Here is a 19742-nt window from a genome sequence, read left to right on the forward strand (position 1 = left end):
ACACGGCCCACAGATAGGTGTGTATATGGAGGGTACATGGCGGAAGTGTGGCTCGCATAATAAACCTACAAAGAAGCATAAGCCTCATTAGATAAAATATAGTGAGGCTGCGTTTGTTGTTGTTAGAGTGTAAAGAAAGAGTCTAAATATTTAGGTGTAAAAATATTAAAGCGTTTAATGTTCGACCTTCTTTATGTGCATTATACAACAATCATTCTATCGATTTTCCATGTGTGCCCGGCTCATTTGAATAAATGCCAGTCATGCTCATCATTTCATCAACATTTTCAGCAACAATACAAATCACGGTAGTAATGATAACAACAACAACAACGATAACAACAATAGCAACAGCAGCAGCCACAGAATCCCCCTCCTTTCCACTAACCACAATATAAAAATGAAACATTGCGCCAAGTGCGGTGATATTCATTCAACATTCAATGGCAATGGGCAAATATTGCAAGTCAGCCGCTGCCTATCGAGCTATGTGTGTGTGTATAGTTGTATTGTGTGTAGTACTCGTAAATATGTATTTAAGTAGAGCCTCTCAACTCGGTAGCCAAAGACGAGCAATTCATATCAACACCTCACACAGACCCGGCCCTACGATCGATACGACTGTAGTTTGCAGTTCCAGAGACTGTGTTGCATCGGTTTTTAGATTCTGGAAAATAAATGGTCTCTGGCCTGCCATATTCGCACGCGGGATCGATGAAAGGCATAGTGAAAAGTGGGCGGTGCTTGTTGGCCACGCACGATGCGAGACGGCGAGGGCAGTTTTCGAGTTTGAGCGTGCGCCATGGCCGAATACCACAAAAGCAACACACACTCGCACTCACACTCACGCTCGCTCAGACAATCGTCAACAGTAAACAGTCAACTCCATTTAAGTGTATACGCATACGTTTAAATGTGGTTCCCCTGATATTACTGTATGTATTTACACTGACAAAATACATACGTTTATAGAGTAGTGGATAGAGTGAAAAAAATAAGTCATGGTTAAACTAAGAGAGTTTATTAAAAGTCTGCAAATAAGAAGAAACAACATTTTGAAATATCTCTGCTAATTATAATAATTGTCTCGATAAATAAATAAATAAATTCGTAGAAAGTTGGTTAATATTACTTCCATACTCAATATTTCAGCCGCACCTGTAGCAAACGCAAAGCAAGCGGCGCGGCATCGAATGGGTGTGACTAAATATCGTGTCATCTCGCTTGCACAATAGCTCTCTGCACTCTACCAACACATTCGCTGCTCGGTGGTTGAAAATGGCGTGCAGCCATGGCTACGGAGCTCTCACTCCGTGTGGGCTGTCCTTTGTACACTGTTGTTGCTTCCCAGTGAAGCCAAAAACAAAACTAGTAAATCGAGTTTCGAAACTCGACGACGTCATCGCTAGCTGTCAATGGCAATGGCGATTTGTACGCTGCGTTTCGGAGCGAACAATGAGAGAAGGAGAGAAAGAGAGAGAGCGCGCGAATGAGGGAGAGCGGCGAAAAGCAGTTGAAACAACTGTGGACAAGGAAAACAGAAAACAGGTTCGCTCGCGCTCAGAGCGTTCGTTCGTGTTCATAACAAAAGAACGGCTCGAATTGAACGGTTCGCATTCGCACTCGTGAATCGGACGCGTCGTCTTTTTGGTATTTTTGAATGTTTTCTGAACGCCGCTGTCAAATTGTTTGGAATTTTTGTTGTTTACGGCGCCGCTTAATTTCAACGTTTTTTACGCGCCGGTTGCGCGACATTCGCGCTGTGTTCAATAAACAGAGCCCCCGCATCAAAAATAATGCTGGCCACAGTCCAAATAAAGTGATCATAAAAAGGCAAAAAGTGCAACAAAAAGTGAGTGCCAATAAGTGAAGATTGAAATGAAATATGCGCTCAGCGAGCAGCAGTCGTAGAGCCAGAGCCTAGCAAGAGTTTTAGTAATCCACCATAGAAACACAGAAACTACGATGAGCTCATTCCTCATGGGTTATCCACATGCGCCACACCATGTCCAGAGCCCCATGTCCATGGGTAATGGCCTGGATCCGAAGTTCCCGCCGGTTGCCGATGACTATCATCACTACAATGGTCACTATTCCATGACCGCATCAACGGGGCACATGGGCGGCGGTGTTGGTGTTGGTGTTGGTACTGGTGGTGGGGGTGCTGGGCTTGGTGGCGGCGGCCCTGGCATGTCTGGTCACCCGCACGCCACGCATCCGGCGGAAATGGTCAATGATTATATGGCCGCCGCCGCGCACCACCACAACCATAACCCGCTCTCGCACTCGCACCACCACAGCAACAGTCCGCTCTCTGGCCACCATCACCAGAATGCGGGCTACGCGACAAACTATGCCACAACGCCGCCCACGCATCATCCGCATCCGCACCAGAGTCTGGGCTATTATGGCCACCATGCCGCGGCGGCAGCCGCTGCGGCTGTGCACCATGCGCCCGAGTACATTTCCGCCGGAGTGGTGCACTCGGAGGCGGGTTACGGACCGCCGCCGTCGGTGAACGTGCCAAACAACAGTAGCGCAAATGGCTCCAATGGATACTACGGCGGCTACTATGGCACCACTAACGGCAGCGTCGGCAGCACCCACTCCCAAGGCCACTCGCCGCTCTCCTCACAGATGATGGACCTGCCACTGCAATGCTCCTCAACGGAGCCGCCAACAAACACCTCATTGGGTCTGCAGGAATTAGGTGAGTCGCATGAGACTTCAAATTGGTCAACTTTAACTTCAAAAGCTTTTTTATGATTACAAAATTTTGCTTAAATTCAAAATATGTTCTTAAAGCTTAATATATAAATTTTAAATATATAATATTGCTTGGTTATCAAAGAAATTTATCTATCTTAGCAATTTATTTATAATTATATTTTACATAGGATTTTCGTACGATTATCGACATTGAAAAATATTTATATCTAATTTTAATCTAAACTTATCTTTGTCAAAATTTATTTAAAAATGTGTAGGTTAGCTTTTCTACTCGTTATTATGTAGTTGAAATTGCAGATCTTATAATTTTTCAGAAAAATATTATTTAAATCTGATATAAATGCGATATATCCTTTTTTAGTGAGCTTTTTATATAAATGGCAATATGGGAAAGTTAGTTCCGTCAAAATCGTAATTTCACTTTTGATTAATCGATTAATAAATTCAGTGGATGGAAACTGAATTGTAACTTGAGTATTTTTTTGAAGAAGTTCACCAAGAAATTTTATTGATAACAACACTAACAAGACTAAAGGGCTTAGCATTTTATTAACCAAATACTATAATTAGTAATCACTTTTTTAAGCGCCTCAAATTACGCCCATTTTGCAAAGTTATAAACACATACTTGGAAAAGTTTTGAACTACATTGAAATTTGTGCATAGAGAGCAAATCAAACTTTTATAATGTCGGCGAATGATTCGATTATAGGAAAAGGATAGTCATATACATAGGGAATATATAAAGAAATCTTACCAGAGGTTTTCTTTTTTCTTGTTTTCATTAAAAATGCATTTTTTTTACAAATTGTTATATTATGTTAGACAGTAAATTCTTGAAAATGTTTAAAATGCTCTTTCAATGCCAAAGTTTGTAATTCAAATTAAATTTTCAATTAATGTATGTGCCACATTAAAGTATTTGAGTTTTGAGTATGGCAATCTAATCTAATTTATATCAATATGAGAATCAAAAAAACGTATTTAGTGAACTTTAAAATCTCCACCAGGCCTAAAGCTAGAGAAACGCCTTGAAGAAGCCGCACCCACTGGTCAACAGCTGCAAGAGGTGCTACACTGTGATGATATGGGATCGGAAAATGTAAATAAAAACAAGCAAAAAAGTGTGATAAATGCCAACGAATAGACTAATGCAAAATACCTGTTTTCCATGCAGGATATGTCCGAAGAGGATCGTCTGATGCTCGATCGATCCCCAGACGAGTTGGCGTCCAACGACAACGATGATGATCTGGGTGATTCAGACAGCGATGATGATCTGATGGCCGAGACAACCGACGGGGAGCGCATCATTTACCCATGGATGAAGAAGATTCATGTAGCGGGCGTTGGTAAGTACTGCTCCACACACACAAATACCTACACGAAGATGCACCCATAAAGCACAGAGTGTGCCCCATTTTCGTATGCTAATTAAATTACTTGGCTGCCAACACCCACGTGATCCACTGACAGACTTCGTAATGCTCGACTTTGGCAAATAACAAAAACTAAAAGACCCAAAAAAAAACTCTGCTCGCTGCTCATTAATCAAAATCAAGAATGGCGCGCCTTCTGCTGAGGGCAAAAATGTATATGGCGAGTGACATATTCATACCATATGACTATATACAATGTACATATTCATATGGCTGTATTTGTATGCAACTGCCACTCGACTAAAGTAAAGCCTATTCAGTTCTCTTTCAACACTTGCTGTGTCTTTAAGTGGATTTGTCAAATCTTATGCTTGGTGGGGAAACAATTGTGTTACTTGAATTTGTATTCCGCGAATGAAAATAGATTTATAATTTCATTGCTGCAAGCCAAATCCAACGAAGTGAAATTCTTCATTTAAGTTCATTAAATATTATTAATGAATCGCAGATTTGATTTAAATTTGCAAACATTTGGGAATTTTGGGGTTTTCAACTGGGATTGGGTCTCGTGAACTCAGAAGCTTTTTGAATGTGATCATTAAAGTAATAGTCCTTTATTTTATAGACTATTTTCCTAGAAACTTAAGCTGTTTGCTGGAAACCACTTGTTGTTTTTTGATTCTTATGAACTCAATTTTAGGGAAGTATTCAAACCTTTAAGATTATATACATACATAGAATATATATACTTCAATATATGCATTAATATATCTAGAATACATATCAGTATATTTAATAGTACATATCAGATTCAAATATGGTGTTTTACAGAAAGTTTGCTTTTGGGTTTTTTTTTTCAAAAGAACTTTCGTAAGGTATTCCTTTATTGTTTCTTTTTATGCCCTTGCAGAGGGTATTATAATTTTCTCATGGCATTTGTAACGCACAGAAGCAGATATATCCGACCCCATAAAGTACATATATTTTGGATAAGAGTTGATTGAGCCATCGTCTTGAAAATTTGCACAGATCCGTCTTTCTGTTCAGGCAGTACATATGTCGGAATTGGCCGGATCGGGCACCTATAGCACATATCCCAACGGTCGGTCGAACAGTTGGGTCTCATATGGAAATCTTTTGTTTTAAAATAACTTGACTATGCTCGGGATAATTATTAGTTTCATTATGATCGTCAAATATATGCAAAATCTTATCAACATGGGACCAATATATCATTTAGCTGCTATAGGAAAGATCACTGGATGAGTAGGATATGACAAAATATTCTATTTTCAAAAATATTTAAAAATCTCAGCATTTACGAACTTCACTATTTTCACATGTCTGCAATAGGGTAATGTCTACAAGGGTTTTAAATCTTCGGCGTGACGGATTTTTATTTTACTTTATCTTTTTTTTATTATTTTTGTAAATCAATTAGAAGTCCACATTTGGTTAGAGCATGTTGGAGTAAAAACAGACTATGAGGTATTCCTGAAATTAGTTTATATTATATTTTACAGTTTATCTATTAATTGATATCATCTAAGGCGTTATTATACCCATGCCTCAGAAAATAAAAGAAAACACCAAAATTAATTAAGAAAACCTTAAAGGAGCAACTGTTAAAAATAAAGTTTCGCCTACAATTACTCGATTGGCAGGGAACACTAAAAAATTCCATTCCATTTCCTCGAATAGATATTCGGTAAAAAAATAACGACTATGATTCCTTAAAAGCTTAGCTTCGTCAAATCTACTAAAATAATAAAAATATATTAAAAGTATATAAGTGTCTATTATTTCAATAAATAAAGTTCTTAAAATAATTCTACCTTAATTCAAATATACGTCAGATTTTACAGAGCTCAAAAACATGAAATTTATAAGGTATTATAGACGTATAGATAAGATTATCAATTTTATGTTTGCCTTTAAGAATCTCTCTTTACATATACCCTAGATTAGGCAGGAAATGAAACTCTGAAACATAAGTACTCAGTGAAGACAGCCTCTAACATAGCTCATACATAAACTTTCCTTAGCACATTTCTTCTTTTTTTTTAATGCACACCCTAGTTTTCGTAACGAATTTTATTCCAATTGCAAGTTTCATGTTTTTTTTTGTTTTTAATATTTTCCCACCACACACCGACTCGAATGTGGGCTGCGGAAACAGGTTTCCATTCACTCTTCGATGAGCGAATGAACTTGGCCACCAATACCCAGGTGGTTGAATATATATATATATATATATATATATATATAGGTATATGTACATATATATATGTGTACCTATGCGTGCGATCGAATCCGAATGCCAGCTTCGATAGATAATTACCATTAATTGTCGCGCCGGAACATTAACGCGCCTAAAACCATATTCATTGAGCCATGTGTTGAGTTCGATTATCAAAACGCGTCGCGACGTTTGTCAGCGCTTATTGTTTTAATTCTACCAAAATTGGCTACCGCATCTGGTTGGGACCAACTGGACATGGACATGATGCCCCAGGGGCAATGCCAGCTGGCCGGCTGACAATAAATAGGGCTGACAGGTTCAGGTGGCGAGTGAATAACAATCGTATGCGGGGTGGCTTTGACTCGGTCGGCAACTGGGTTAGCTGATAAATTGCTTTTTAATTAGCATATATACTTGCTTAGTTCCAGCGACTATGCAGCGCGCTGATGCACTCCAATTAAACATAACCTTGACCCTAATGGGCAATTATATCATTCGGTTGCGCCACGCGCTCTCTTCAAAACCCACTCCAGAGACAATCTCGACGTGCGACACCGACTCGACTCTACTCGACTCGACTCGAGGGGATTAACTATGCTGATGAGCATCAAATCGAAGTAGTTCGGCAGGCAGGCAAGCGGGCAGGCAGGCAGACAGATGGACAGACAGACGTTTGAGATCGCTCAGGGGCAACAGACAAAACTCCGACTGAGTGACGGATGGTCCGTGTCATTTGATGTTAATGTTGTGACATTTATCATGAGCGTACGACTACGAAAACAAGACGAAACTTGATTATCGCCAGTGCATCATCTCTCGTTAGGCGGAATGTGGTTGTCCCCAGTCACCGCCGCAGCCACAGCCACAGCCCCAGTCCAAAGTTCTCAGGCTCAGTTCCAATCTTGTTGCCTGTTGAGCCGGTGCCTAGTTCTTGTTTGTGTTGTTGTTCTCAGGTCTTTTACAAATGACTTACACTCGGTTAGCGCTTGCCTAGCCACAAAATATTACTACATGAGTTGGCGTGCGTATCAGGTGGCGTGTGGTCCAAAAACGGGCCCATTCAATTTGTATAATACGCCTCTAGGCAAAAACAACAACAACAACAATCAAAATAAATAACAGCTAAAAGCAGCGCTATAATTGGCCAAAGTTTATATATTTAGGAAACAATTTGTTTAATAGTTGCAAAGTGTTGACAATATTTTTAGGTCAATTATTGAATTATGGTGTGGAACTATAATAAATTTGTTTGGGTTGGTACAAATTTCTTAATATTATTATTATTCTTGCTATTTAAACTCATTATAAGTACTAAGGAATCTACCTGCTCAATACATTACTGATTACTCTTTACGCCCTCAAATTTGTTGCTCTCTTTTGCTTTGCGATTCCGGACAGGCCGTAGCATTCTAGATTCAAGAACTTTTAATTCCTATTCTAAGACCTTTTAGAGTTTATCTAAAATTTAGTTCGAAATATACTTGATTCAAAAATGCTTAGCTCGATTCGGGTTTCATAACCTTACAAATATTTTTGCAATCAAGTACGAAAAGTTTTGTCATTTGCCCGCCGTTTTTCTTTCTGTATATTCATGAATAAATGATCAAATTTAATATCGATTAACTTTGATATTACTTAGCTGTCTCTAGCTATTAAAATCTTTTAGATTTATGCATCAACCTCAATGATAAAAGGTATAGATAAAAGGTATAGAAATGCTAGAAAGAACATATAATATAAACAGGTCGTAGATGGGCGCCTCTCTCTCTTTCGGAGATGGTATACCTCGCCTACCATTATCTGTCATATTCATATAAATGCGTAAATTAAGCAGTAATTAAATATTTATTAATTATTGATTGTATTGTTCTTTAAGGAGCGTTAAAGTGTTATATACATTTCTATAAGACATGTCAAAATTATATGTTTAATTCCTAAATATTTTTTAAGAAATCAAAGAATTTTATATTTAAATTAAATATTTGTTTTTTTTTGTTTTAAATATGTCTTAGCTTTACAATAATCTCGTGATTATGCGAACTATTCGAAAATGTTATTTAAAAGTTTAATGCTGATGTAATTATACATTTTAAGTTATTCATTTTGTTTTCATAAATTGGATGTCTAATTTTGAAGCATAGTTAAAAGTAGGTATTCCTCACGCCACACTTCAGATAAATACTTGATTTCGTGTATGCTAATCAAATGGATGCACTTGTGTACTCACAGAACCACTCACATATTCAAGAATATAGGTAGCATGTACGCGAAACATTGATTTCATGCACGAGAGCTTAAAAGCTTAGCTAAGTTGTACTTTATGCTATTACCAGACCATGCAGATGATCGGCGAGTTCACGTTCCATATAACATTCAATAACAACAGCAACGCACGCTAGTATTCATATTCACACTCGCACTCACACACTCACACTCGTATTCACATTTATGGTCATAGTAAAACAAGCACACTGAAAACGTGCCCAGCCTTGTAACTGAATTTCAATGGCAAGTCCACGATTAGGTTTCCAATGTGCCGCAGAGGCCAAGCCAGGCCGGGCCAGACCAGACCAGGCCAGGCTCACGGCTGGCAGTCACAGTTACCCGATGACTTGCGAAAAACCTCATCAGCATCTCACCTCTGTTGAGGCGGCAAAAAAAGTGCAAGCCCAGACCCAGACTCAGACCGAGATGCTGTAAACCCAACACTGAAACTGAGCAGCCTTTGCAAAATGCGCAGAGACGGAGGCAACCAGAGACTCGTCCCGTCGCCCCCATCCCCCCAGCAGAGGCCCAAGCCCAGGGCATGACAATGATGAAAATGACGCAGTAAAAATTAAGAAGTTCGCCTTTTATGACAGATGGGGCACGAACAGCTGAAGCAGCCGCACCAGCTGGATCTCTAAATGTATCTGTATCTGTATCTGTATGTCCACTCCGTTTGTATCTGTTGGCGAACAAAGCGTAATTAGCGTCCCAATGGACAACAACAATCACAGAAATGTGAATGGAGCCGAGAATTGACAGAGTATTTACAGTTTCGCACACTCCCTACGGCTTGCGCTCAATTTGCGCCAATAAAACTCTGGAGCTCTCAACTTGTGCGGAATTATTGAAATTGGCATTAATTAGCGACGCTTTTATTGGTCCAAGTCGGCAACAAGAATCATGCCCAACTGCAGCAGTCAAAACTGGCAGTCACAGTCGTTTCGTGTCGTTTCTTATTTTCCATTTTATTTTTGAACAAAACGTAGCTTCAAGGTCGCGTCTATTGTTAAAGACTTTAAAGTCGTGAGCTTCTTAACTTGTTACTGTTTGTCTTTCGGCTTTTGGTCAGAGTCTCATTTTTGTTTCTCGTATTATTTGCAACTTATTCAACTTAAAAAATATATCTTAAAATAGTTTCAAGACAAGTGCTAGATTCCGTTTCGGCGAGCAGTCAGTTTTTGGTCATTAGGTTCGCTTCTGGTTGTGCGGCTATGGAAAGTGAAAATCTATTGTGAATGTGCTGCGATTGTTATTACTCAGCGCGGAAGAATAAATAGGTGCATAGTACAAAAGAAAAACGACAGTTACCTGACTACACTATAGACTACATTTAAGACAAGTTATTAACTTTTTACTAGCATATGTTCATTAAATGAGGTCATCCTACACAGAAACTAAAAGTTTTCCTGTATAGTTCACTTCAAATTCTGGGCATATATAGATTTATATTTCTTAAAAAAAAACAAGAATAGAAAGACGGACCTTCAAGACGATTGCTATAGAACTGAGAGTCTAGCTTGCATAGAAACAGACAGGCCGACAGACAGACGGACAGACAGACATTTCTACGTGCTATATCAACTCATGACAAAATTATAATAACAAAATTATTTTCATGATTAAAAAAAGTTTTACGATTTGCGAGAGAAATTAACATAATAATAATATTTACATTCTTATACGTTTTTAAATAAAATTCTTCATGTTTTAAAATTAAAATTTGAGAATTATTTGAAAAGCTTTCTTGATTCATATAAATTTTACATAGAACTTTCATATTGAAGTAACCTTTTGAGTTTAAAAGAAGACAATTTGCATTAAAAATGTAAAAATAATTGAATATCTGATATCTTAATTCATTTATTATTTTTTATTATTTATTATTTTTAAAAGAACCTAGAAAGCGCCTAGGTCCGATCAATTAATTTTACGATTTTCGTAATAGATAGACAGATTTAAAATGAAGTAAGGCCTAAAAAATAATACAAATAATATTTGACTAATAAAGGTAGATATTTAAAATAATTGAAAGTATATAATTTTGCGAACGCAAAGATTTCGACATTAATATCATCGAATGCAGAAATAAACCAAAAATGATAAACTTTTTATTGTTAAAAAGAATTCGTTTATTCTTTATTTATTTCTTTTTATTTAATTTTTTTAATTTTAAAGTAAAGAACGTACGTCTCCTGTTATAAACAATGCAAAACCTGGGACCATGTTGTAGTTTTATTTATGAACAAATTCTGTTTGGGTTGACATCAATCATTTTGATGTCTTCCCAAAAACATTTTTATCGAGCGCCTTCTAGCTTTTAAATAGAATTTGATTTGTTTTGTTTTTATTTACTCGCAATTCGTGAGCTGGAATTAACATATTGTTTAAAGTCTGTTTTTTTAGTGCAGCTAAAAATGTATTAAATTGCTGCGAGCAAATTAACATCTCGAGTTGTGATGCAGTCTCCCAGCAACAAGTTCAATTGCTGCGGGTGCTTCAGTTTGTAACTTTATAGGATTTGTATGCATGTGTGTGTGTGTGTGTGTGTGTATTGAATTGTTTTGTAAGTACATGAGATTTGTGGTACGCATGCTAGGGGCTCTGCTGTGAGTGTGTGTGTAAGTAGCATGAGCTCATGTTTATTTTTATTTGCCTGCCACAAATTGCAAGTCACTTGACAAGCTGCTGATGCAGCTCCCGCTGTTGTTGAAATGCTGATGTTGACTTGCCTTTTTCCATGAGCTCATGGCACACACAAAAAAAAAATATAAATAAGTACATTTACCCACACACAAGCTGCCGGCAATTCACAGTTGTTGGTAACATCAATACTAAACTTTATAAAAAAAAATAAATAAAAACCTGAAACAGAATTTAGCTTAGAATTCAATTGACGCTTGCCAACGCGACGTATGCGCAATATGCGCCTTGCACTCACTTTTTGCCAACCATTCATTAGGGCCAACAAAATATTAATTTATTGTCATTTGATAATGTTTTACCCTCAATGTTGCTAAAGAAATTTAACGCCGGTTGAGGAGAGATTTTTGGTTGTTTTGGGAACGGGTTTCGCGTTGCGTTTGATGAATGAGCAGCTAAATCAAAGTTGACAGACGTAAAAATTATTTTCTGCTTGGCACGAGTCAAATTTCTCGATCACAGGTCGTGCCCCGGCCACATATCCAAAATATTTACACACTCTCGCAGTATCGCAGCAATTAATCAAGTGGAAGCAGTTGGCCCAGTTACTCGAAGATTGCGAATGAATGAAAGTGTAGTTAAAGCCCGGAAGTTGCCCAGATGACCGCACCTCAAAGGCAGCGATCAGTTTTTGTGGATTAAAGCGATGTGGAGCATATCGCCGGGCCGGGCCTCTGACTGGGCCTGGCATTGAATATAGGGTTTTGCTCAGAAATGTAGCCGCCACCGACACAAAAGATTATGATTATTAAGTAACGTCTGACATAGTTTTTTTTTTTTTGGAACTAACGTCCCTCGTCTATGAATGAAATTGTGGAGTCACAACTGCATGATAAATCATGCGATGGGACAAACATGCCGACAGCCGTGCATGAGGCAGGGCCAATTATAACCTACACATGATATGGGGTAAAAGCAGGAGACTGTGCGAGAGAGAGAGGAAGGGAGATAGAGAGGCAGCTACCTACGCACTAATATGTTTAAACATTGCCGCCAATCCCCCAGAGAGCGCCAATTTTCCCAAAAACAAACATCTCGCTCTTTAGCAGTTTCACGCTACGTTCCTGCAACATTGCCTGCCCCTGCCCCCTCCCCCACCAACGGCATTTGTTGTTTGTGCAATCTTGATTTCCTTGGCCTTGTATGATTTGGCATTTTCATAAATTGGCTGCCAGGCAATTGCAATTGGCACTCTTTTGGGCAAGCGCTCCGCAGCATGACGCTGCACTTTTGGGGCGGCGAGACGACTTTGACTTGGACTTGGAAACCCCCGGCCGCAGCTTGAAGGCCTCTTCCTGGACATGGACATGGACATGGCAACCCGCTCAACCCGGCACACTGGACATTTCGTTGAAATGTTGAAATGAAATGATACGCACTTATTAAAAACGAATTAACGCAGCATGCTGCCAACGCCGGCTGCAACGTCAGCTGCGACGCCGACGTCAACGTCAACGTCAACGCCAACGCCTACGCAGCAGCTGACGTCGCGTTGTTTGCGGCCATTGCCTTCATTGGTTTCGTTTTCATTGTTCTTGTTCCTTGTCTCCTTCGTTCGTTCCCGTTCCGCGTGCCGCCTGTTCCTTTCAGGCTTTGTAATTGATATTGTTTAATTTTTATGTTTGTTGTTGTTGCTTCTTTTATTCACAACTTTATCAAATCAATAACTCATTAAAGAATTTGTGCAGACAATTTCTAAAGATTGTGAAGAAGTCTTGACGAATCGACGTGATGATTTATACATGAAGGAATTTTATACGAATTTTATTTTTTTTTCATTTCATTTCATTTTTATTTTGATAAGAGAAGAAGGAAAATTACAAATGGGCATCTTTATTTTTATAAAAAATAGGAAAATGTTTAACTTATTTTGTTACTGAAAGGTAAATGGAAATTATTAGCACCTAGAGAAACTGAACGAACGAACGGAGAAAGAAAGAGAGAGAGAGAGAGAGAGAGAGAGAGAGAGAGAGAGAGAGGGAGAGAGAGACTGAGAGCATGGGAACACAATTGTATTCTCTTTTTTTTATCCGGATGTAAAATCATGAGTTGAAAAATTGAGTCCATGAATGTTACAAAAATTGGATTATTGTTTATTTCGCTAAATATGTAAATATCATCTGTTATAGTGTTCTACTGTACTGTACTGTACTGTTGCTAAAGATATTCAACAATAAGATTATCTGTCGTTTTCCTATTCAACCCAAGACATTGATCAAGACGCTGCCAACAAGCATATAGTGATAAACTTGCATTAGCTTAAACAAATTGTAAGAGGTTAAAAGCGATTAACAAAATATTATTGAATTAAAGCTGACACACAATTAAATTAAGTTCTTGGTTCTTTGGCTAATTTAAAGTTTTTACTAGCAATACAAAAACTTACTTTAAATCATTATTAATTTAGCAAAGCCGTTAGTAAAAGTAAAACTAATTAAGTATATTAAAATTAAAAGTTAGTTTACTTAAACAAAAGCTACAATTAGGAAACAGAAAGTAAAACTTGTCAACAGCTCTTTTAGGCCTTCACCCATTGCGACTCAAAGATGTTAAACTAAATCTCAAAAGAGAGTAATAGAGGCAGGGGGTGGGGGGAGGGGAGGTGAAACCCTTGCCCGTTCGCCCCCTTTCTTTACCCCTGCTGCTGTCAGCGGCCAGTGGACAACATCATTAATCTAGCAGCTGAGAAACGGCAGCAGAGCAGTTGGGATTGAAATATTTATATCAAATCGAAAGCTGTCTGTCACAGTGCAATGAAATTTTTATAAATTACAGCTTGATGTGCGCTCCGGATATGATTGGTCAAGTTGCGGAGCCTGCGTCAGGACCCTGGACCAGCCATAGGGATAGAGACATCAGCCCTGAGCCTGAACCCAAACTCGATGGCATTGCGATCTGGCCAAATTGAAATTGATGGTGCGAATATAAATTTGATGGGCTGTCGGCTGTCTGTTGGCTCTATTTGTTGCAGTCGTGGGTCCGATTCGAATCGTGAACGGGGACAGCAGGTGTGGCGCGTAAAAAACGGAACAGGAAAAGGATAAAACGTCTGCGGGGTGAGCTGTAGCTGCGGCGGGAAATGTTTAATTAAAGCGTTCGAGGAAAAACTAAATGCGAACGCGCAATGTTGTCCTTTATTCGATAGGCAGACGGACAGGCAGTTGTTTTACTTGATTTTGATTAATTATCCTGGACGGGCGCTGTGTAAGTGCAGCTCTTTCATCTGCCCGCTGTCGGTGGCTTCTTCTTCTTTTTCGTGTATATCTACCCTTCGGGCGGCGGCCCGGGGGTTCAAGGTGTTGTCAAAAGTTTTTGGCGCGCTTTTTGGGGTTGTCAACTTATCTGGCGAGATTTATTGAGCCTTTTTCTTGCTGCTTATTATGAAACTAAATTTGAAGTGTATTAATTGTGGCTCGTTGCGACTTAATCGGCCTGCCACTGCCCCCAGTCCATGCCCCTTCCCCTGTTCTCAATCATTAATTATGCATCTTCTCATGCTCCCACTCTGTTTCTCTCTCTGTTGTTTTTTGCAGCGAACGGCTCGTATCAGCCGGGCATGGAGCCGAAACGCCAACGCACCGCCTACACACGCCACCAGATACTTGAGCTGGAAAAGGAGTTCCATTACAATCGCTACCTGACCCGACGGCGGCGCATCGAAATTGCCCACACGCTGGTGCTGTCGGAGCGCCAGATCAAGATCTGGTTCCAGAACCGGCGCATGAAGTGGAAGAAGGACAACAAGCTGCCCAACACGAAGAATGTGCGCAAGAAAACGGTCGATGCCAATGGCAATCCAACACCGGTAGCCAAGAAGCCCACAAAGCGCGCCAGTGCCAAGAAGCAGGCCCAGCAGCAACAGCAGCAACAACAACAGCAACAGCAGCAACAACAACAAACGCCGGTGATGAATGAGGTGAGTTCCATTCGCTGCACAGCAATCAACAGGGAAGCGACTGTAGCTACCAATGACACGAGCTGAAAACAACAAATGCGAGGAATACATGAATAATTCAAAGAGAGAGAGAGGGGGAGAAAGAGAGAGAGAGAGGGGGGGGAAAGAGAGAAAGAGGGAGGGAAAGAGAAGATTGAAAAAATGAGAGAAAGGGAGAGAAGGGGAGAGGATTTTGAGAAATATACGAGTAATGCAGTTTTATAATGGATGAGAGAGAGAGAGAGAGGGGGGGGGGGAGGGAGAGGGAGAGAGAGAGAGTGAGAGAAGGAGAGAGTGAAAAAAAAGAGAGAGAGAAAGTGATAGAAAGGGATATGGACACTTATGAGGAATATATGAATAATACAGTTCTATATTGGAAGAGATAGAGAAAGAGAGAGAGAAAGAGACAGAGAGTGAGAAAAAGAGATATACATGTATACTAGCGGGTATAGCCCGGCCTTGCCCGTGGCAGGTATGATTTTGATTTTGAAACTGGTCGAATGAAAAGTTTCATACAAACATTTATCGCGATTTTTCGACACTTGCGGGTGGAATTTCCCGAAACCCCGTCTTAACAACTACAGTGAAAGCTTCAGCTTCCTAGCTCGTACTGTTTGAGCTGCGCGTTGATCACCAATCAGTCAGTCAATAATTCAGTCAGTCATTCAGTCAGGACAAACAGTTTTATATATATAAATGTATATGATATGTATGACAGTGGAAATTTTTCGCTTTATTTACAAATTTGTCATTTGCTAACTAGAAATAACATTTAGAATGGAAAATAGAATATTTAAAAAATAGTTACCATGACCAAGATTCTACTTATATGGCCCCGAAGATGTCGTTTTACAGGATGTCTCTTTACATCTTTTCACGGAAAGGGGTTTTAGGAAGTATAAAGCAATTACAAAAAAAACAAAACAAAACAATAAAATTACCATAACAAAATATAAAATAATAATTGGATATTATACAAACTAAATAGATTTGAATTAGCTTGCGACTGGCGTGAAGTGTGACCAAATTCATTTAGACATTGACATCCGCATATTGAAACTTCGTATTAAAAGCGATTCTCTTAATTCATACGCCTTATAACAATACACAAGATGAGACTCTTCATACCAATCATCGCACTTCATATAATTGCAGGCCCTCCACTAATTATAGGCAAAAATCAAATTCATTAAAAAGAAAATGTAAATAAATGTTTATTATGTTTTTCAAACGACTTTAATTTTATTTAATTAGATATATATGGGGTCGAAATTCAAGCGATTTAGAGTGCTCCGAGCGGGAGGGCCCTACTCAGAGGTATCCTGCCGTGACAAGCATTTGAATTTCCGTCTTCCTTTCTTGAATATGAAATTTTCATGAAATACTAATGGCATCCACATGTGTGTAAATACAAAAGCCTAAGGGTATAAAATATTCTGTATCTACAAACTAAACTAGTTTTGCTTCCGCAAGTTTGAATATTCGCAACAAAGCAAGTATTGCGAGGCCTGCTTGAGGAATTAAGAATAGTGTAACTAATTGCCTGATTGCTTAAGTTATTTAAGTGTTGGTTTATCTTTTACCATATATCTAATATCTAACACTGGCCCTTAGCTTTTAACGACGTCTTTGTCATTTGATATTATTAATAAATTTCTGATTTCTCTTTTCGATTGTAGTGCATACGCTCCGATAGCCTGGAGAGCATTGGCGATGTCAGCTCCTCGCTGGGCAATCCGCCGTATATACCCGCCGCCACGGAGGCGGCGAATCTAACGTCATGTGGTAATGCGAGCAATGGCAATGCCTACGCTGGATCTCAGCAGCATCAGGTGCATCTCAGCAATAACAACAATAATAATAACAATAACAACAACAGCAGCAACCTCAACAACAATCAAATGCACACGGGTCTGCACCATCATCAACAACAACAACAGCAATCCGATCTCATGACCAATCTGCAGCAGCACATCAAACAGGATTATGATCTGACGGCGCTTTAGGAGACCCCAAACACGCCCCTAACTCAACCGTGTACAATGAGTCCTTCAGTTAGCCCCGCAATACTTTCCGGCACCCACTTCCTAAGTCTTAAGTCTCAATCGTAACGAAATCCCCCTTTTTTGTACACCCGGCGATACGTCAAGGTCACCGGGCAAATTCGGAGTATACAGTGAAAAATATTACTTAGTTAAGCACAAAACCAACGACCACTGGGCGACAACTTAGGCTTAAGTAACGTCCTCCTCCCCATTCTACCTTAAAATAAAAAAGGAGAACCTTGTACATTAGTGCTACTTAATTAGATGTACGTTTTGTATAAAGCATAGCAAATTATTTGTAAGCCGAAGCCCAATTTGTCATAGTTGTAAGTGGAATAATAGTTTAAAGAAATGTATGATTAAATGTATAATTATTATTATTATTATTATTATTATGATTATTATTGTATCTAACTAGTTGCATCTGTTGTGCGTAGATATATATGTAAGTTCGTGCGTATATTTTATGGATACAACAGCAAACAAACATTTATAAGTACATAAATATACCTAGACAATATAAAAACCAAATAAACCGAACAAATTTTACTTGGAGTTTACAAATGGGTTGTTTTTTTTCAGTGTAACTTAAGGTAGCCCGTAAGTATTAATAAAATGTTAAGAGAATACAATTTTATATAAATTGTGGTCATTTTTAGTTAAAGCCAGAAGAGACCCCTTGGACATAGGGATCTTGCATCAATAAGAAGTTTAACAAAGTACATTTTTCTTTATGAAAATAAATAAATTATTATATAATAAGTTTTAATTTACAATGGCGTGAAGTGTGACCAAATTCATTTAAACATCGACATCCGCATTTTGAAATTTCGTATAAATAGCGATTCTATTAAGTCATACGCCTTATAACAATACACAAGATGAAACTCTTCATACCAATCCTCGCATTACTTATTGCTGCAGCTCCTCCCCCAATAGGCGTAGGAAAAAAATAACTTGGGATCAACGCACATTTATTAAAAAGAAAATGTAAATAAAAGTTTATTACGTTTTTCAAAAGACATTAATTGAAATGAATTTGGTAAACACAGGATCAAAATTCAGGCGAAAAAGAGTTCTACGATTAGGAGTGCTCGACTAAGAATAGCCTGTAAGCATTCGAATTTTCTTCTACACTGTGCCTCCTTCTTCTTAGGCCCCACTCTATGGGAAATGTGATCTGGAATAACTTGGGTAATTATTATCCGATCTGTATAAACATTTCAGGGCACAGATATGGCATTCGAATGTGTTTAAATAATAATTTTTAAGGCTATACCTTGAAAAAAAAACTATTAAACAGAGTACCGACTCGAGGTCATTCCAATTAACCATATATTGGTTCTTAAATAGACCGAAATAATAAGGTTTTTCTTTGAGAATATTCTGAAATGTTCCAGCCAAAATAGCTTTAAGAAATATTCAACACAGGATGCGAGCTGAAGACTCGCATTTAACGCTGATTCATCGTTCATTGTCATCTAATTAGGACAAATTTAAACATCATGGCCCCGCGCTGCTGGGCATGTGGGGCTGCCAGACGGGACCATCCTGGCGGCCTTTGTTGCGCTGCCCCGAAGAATTCAACAAGCCTTTGTTTGCAATCAGCGTCGCTCACGTGGAATGGCAGGGGGACGCAGACGAAGCGGCGACGAGCTGGGGCTCAGGCTCAATGAGGCGCGAGATGCGCTGGCAGCGATAGTTGGCAAATGCTAACAAGAGTTCTTAATTAAACATCGATTCGCAATGATTGATCACAGCCCATTGGCACCTGTTGGCTTCTGGAAATATGTTAAACAAGGCATCATCTTTCAAAGTGGCAGCCCAGCCAGCCACCAGCTCGATCCCCGAGAGAGCGCGAGCGAAAGAGTGTCATAAACTGGTCTTAGCCAGCTTCACGTCTGCGTCATGCGCAACTTCCCTGAAACGGAGCTGGGCTCCTATTGCAAATATGTCGCTGCTCAGTCAGGCAGACATCGCGTTGACAGTGTGTCCATAAAGCCAAAAGGTAAGCAGCACATGTGCGACAAGCTCGAGCTGGAGCTGGCCCAGGCACAGGCACGGGCAGAAGCTCACCACAATCAATCTCCCTTGCCTGACAGTGGATTGTCTTGCAGGAACATGGAAATACTCTTAGCGCTTAATTTATCATTGCGAAATGATCTACGCGCATTCAGCTCTTAGCCAGCAGTTCCAATCGAGTCCAGTCCTGCGCCGCATTCGCCCCTGCTCGAGCAACTGGAAATTGTGCGCACTCGCCCAACGCGATAAAAAAAAGGATTAAGACCTACTTACGGCTCCGACCGCGCACCGGAACGTGCTGTTGAGGAACGCGGACCGACCGCAAGGGTCGAAATTAGCAGCTCCAAATGATTACGAGTGCAGTAGCACGTGTTAAGGAAATAACTTTGCAGTCAGAGCAAGAAAGAGAGAGAGGGAGAGAG

The 19742-nt window shown here is 39.4% G+C and overlaps 1 protein-coding gene across 1 annotated transcript; it reads left to right on the plus strand.

Moving 5' to 3' along the window:
- Positions 1–1675: 1675 nt before the first annotated feature.
- On the plus strand, positions 1676–18320 carry LOC115765623 (homeotic protein deformed). The gene is made up of 5 exons (XM_030709273.1): positions 1676–2710; positions 3741–3832; positions 3908–4082; positions 14853–15235; positions 16933–18320. Exons 1-5 carry the CDS (start codon positions 1966–1968, stop codon positions 17257–17259), a joined length of 1722 nt encoding a protein of 573 aa, XP_030565133.1. The 5' UTR covers positions 1676–1965; the 3' UTR covers positions 17260–18320.
- The last annotated feature ends 1422 nt before the right edge of the window (positions 18321–19742 follow it).

The sequence above is a fragment of the Drosophila novamexicana genome, unplaced genomic scaffold (genome assembly GCF_003285875.2).
Source record: "Drosophila novamexicana strain 15010-1031.04,08,12 unplaced genomic scaffold, DnovRS2.1 tig00000986-arrow-arrow-pilon, whole genome shotgun sequence".
In the NCBI taxonomy this organism is placed as follows: Eukaryota; Metazoa; Arthropoda; class Insecta; order Diptera; family Drosophilidae; genus Drosophila; species Drosophila novamexicana.

Coding starts and splice junctions, on each gene's coding strand:
- LOC115765623 (XM_030709273.1), top strand. CDS start 1,966: ATGAGCTCATTCCTCATGGGTTATCCACATGCGCCACACCATGTCCAG. Junction 2,711..3,740: donor ATTGGGTCTGCAGGAATTAG/GTGAGTCGCATG, acceptor AATCTCCACCAG/GCCTAAAGCTAGAGAAACGC. Junction 15,236..16,932: donor AAACGCCGGTGATGAATGAG/GTGAGTTCCATT, acceptor TTTCGATTGTAG/TGCATACGCTCCGATAGCCT.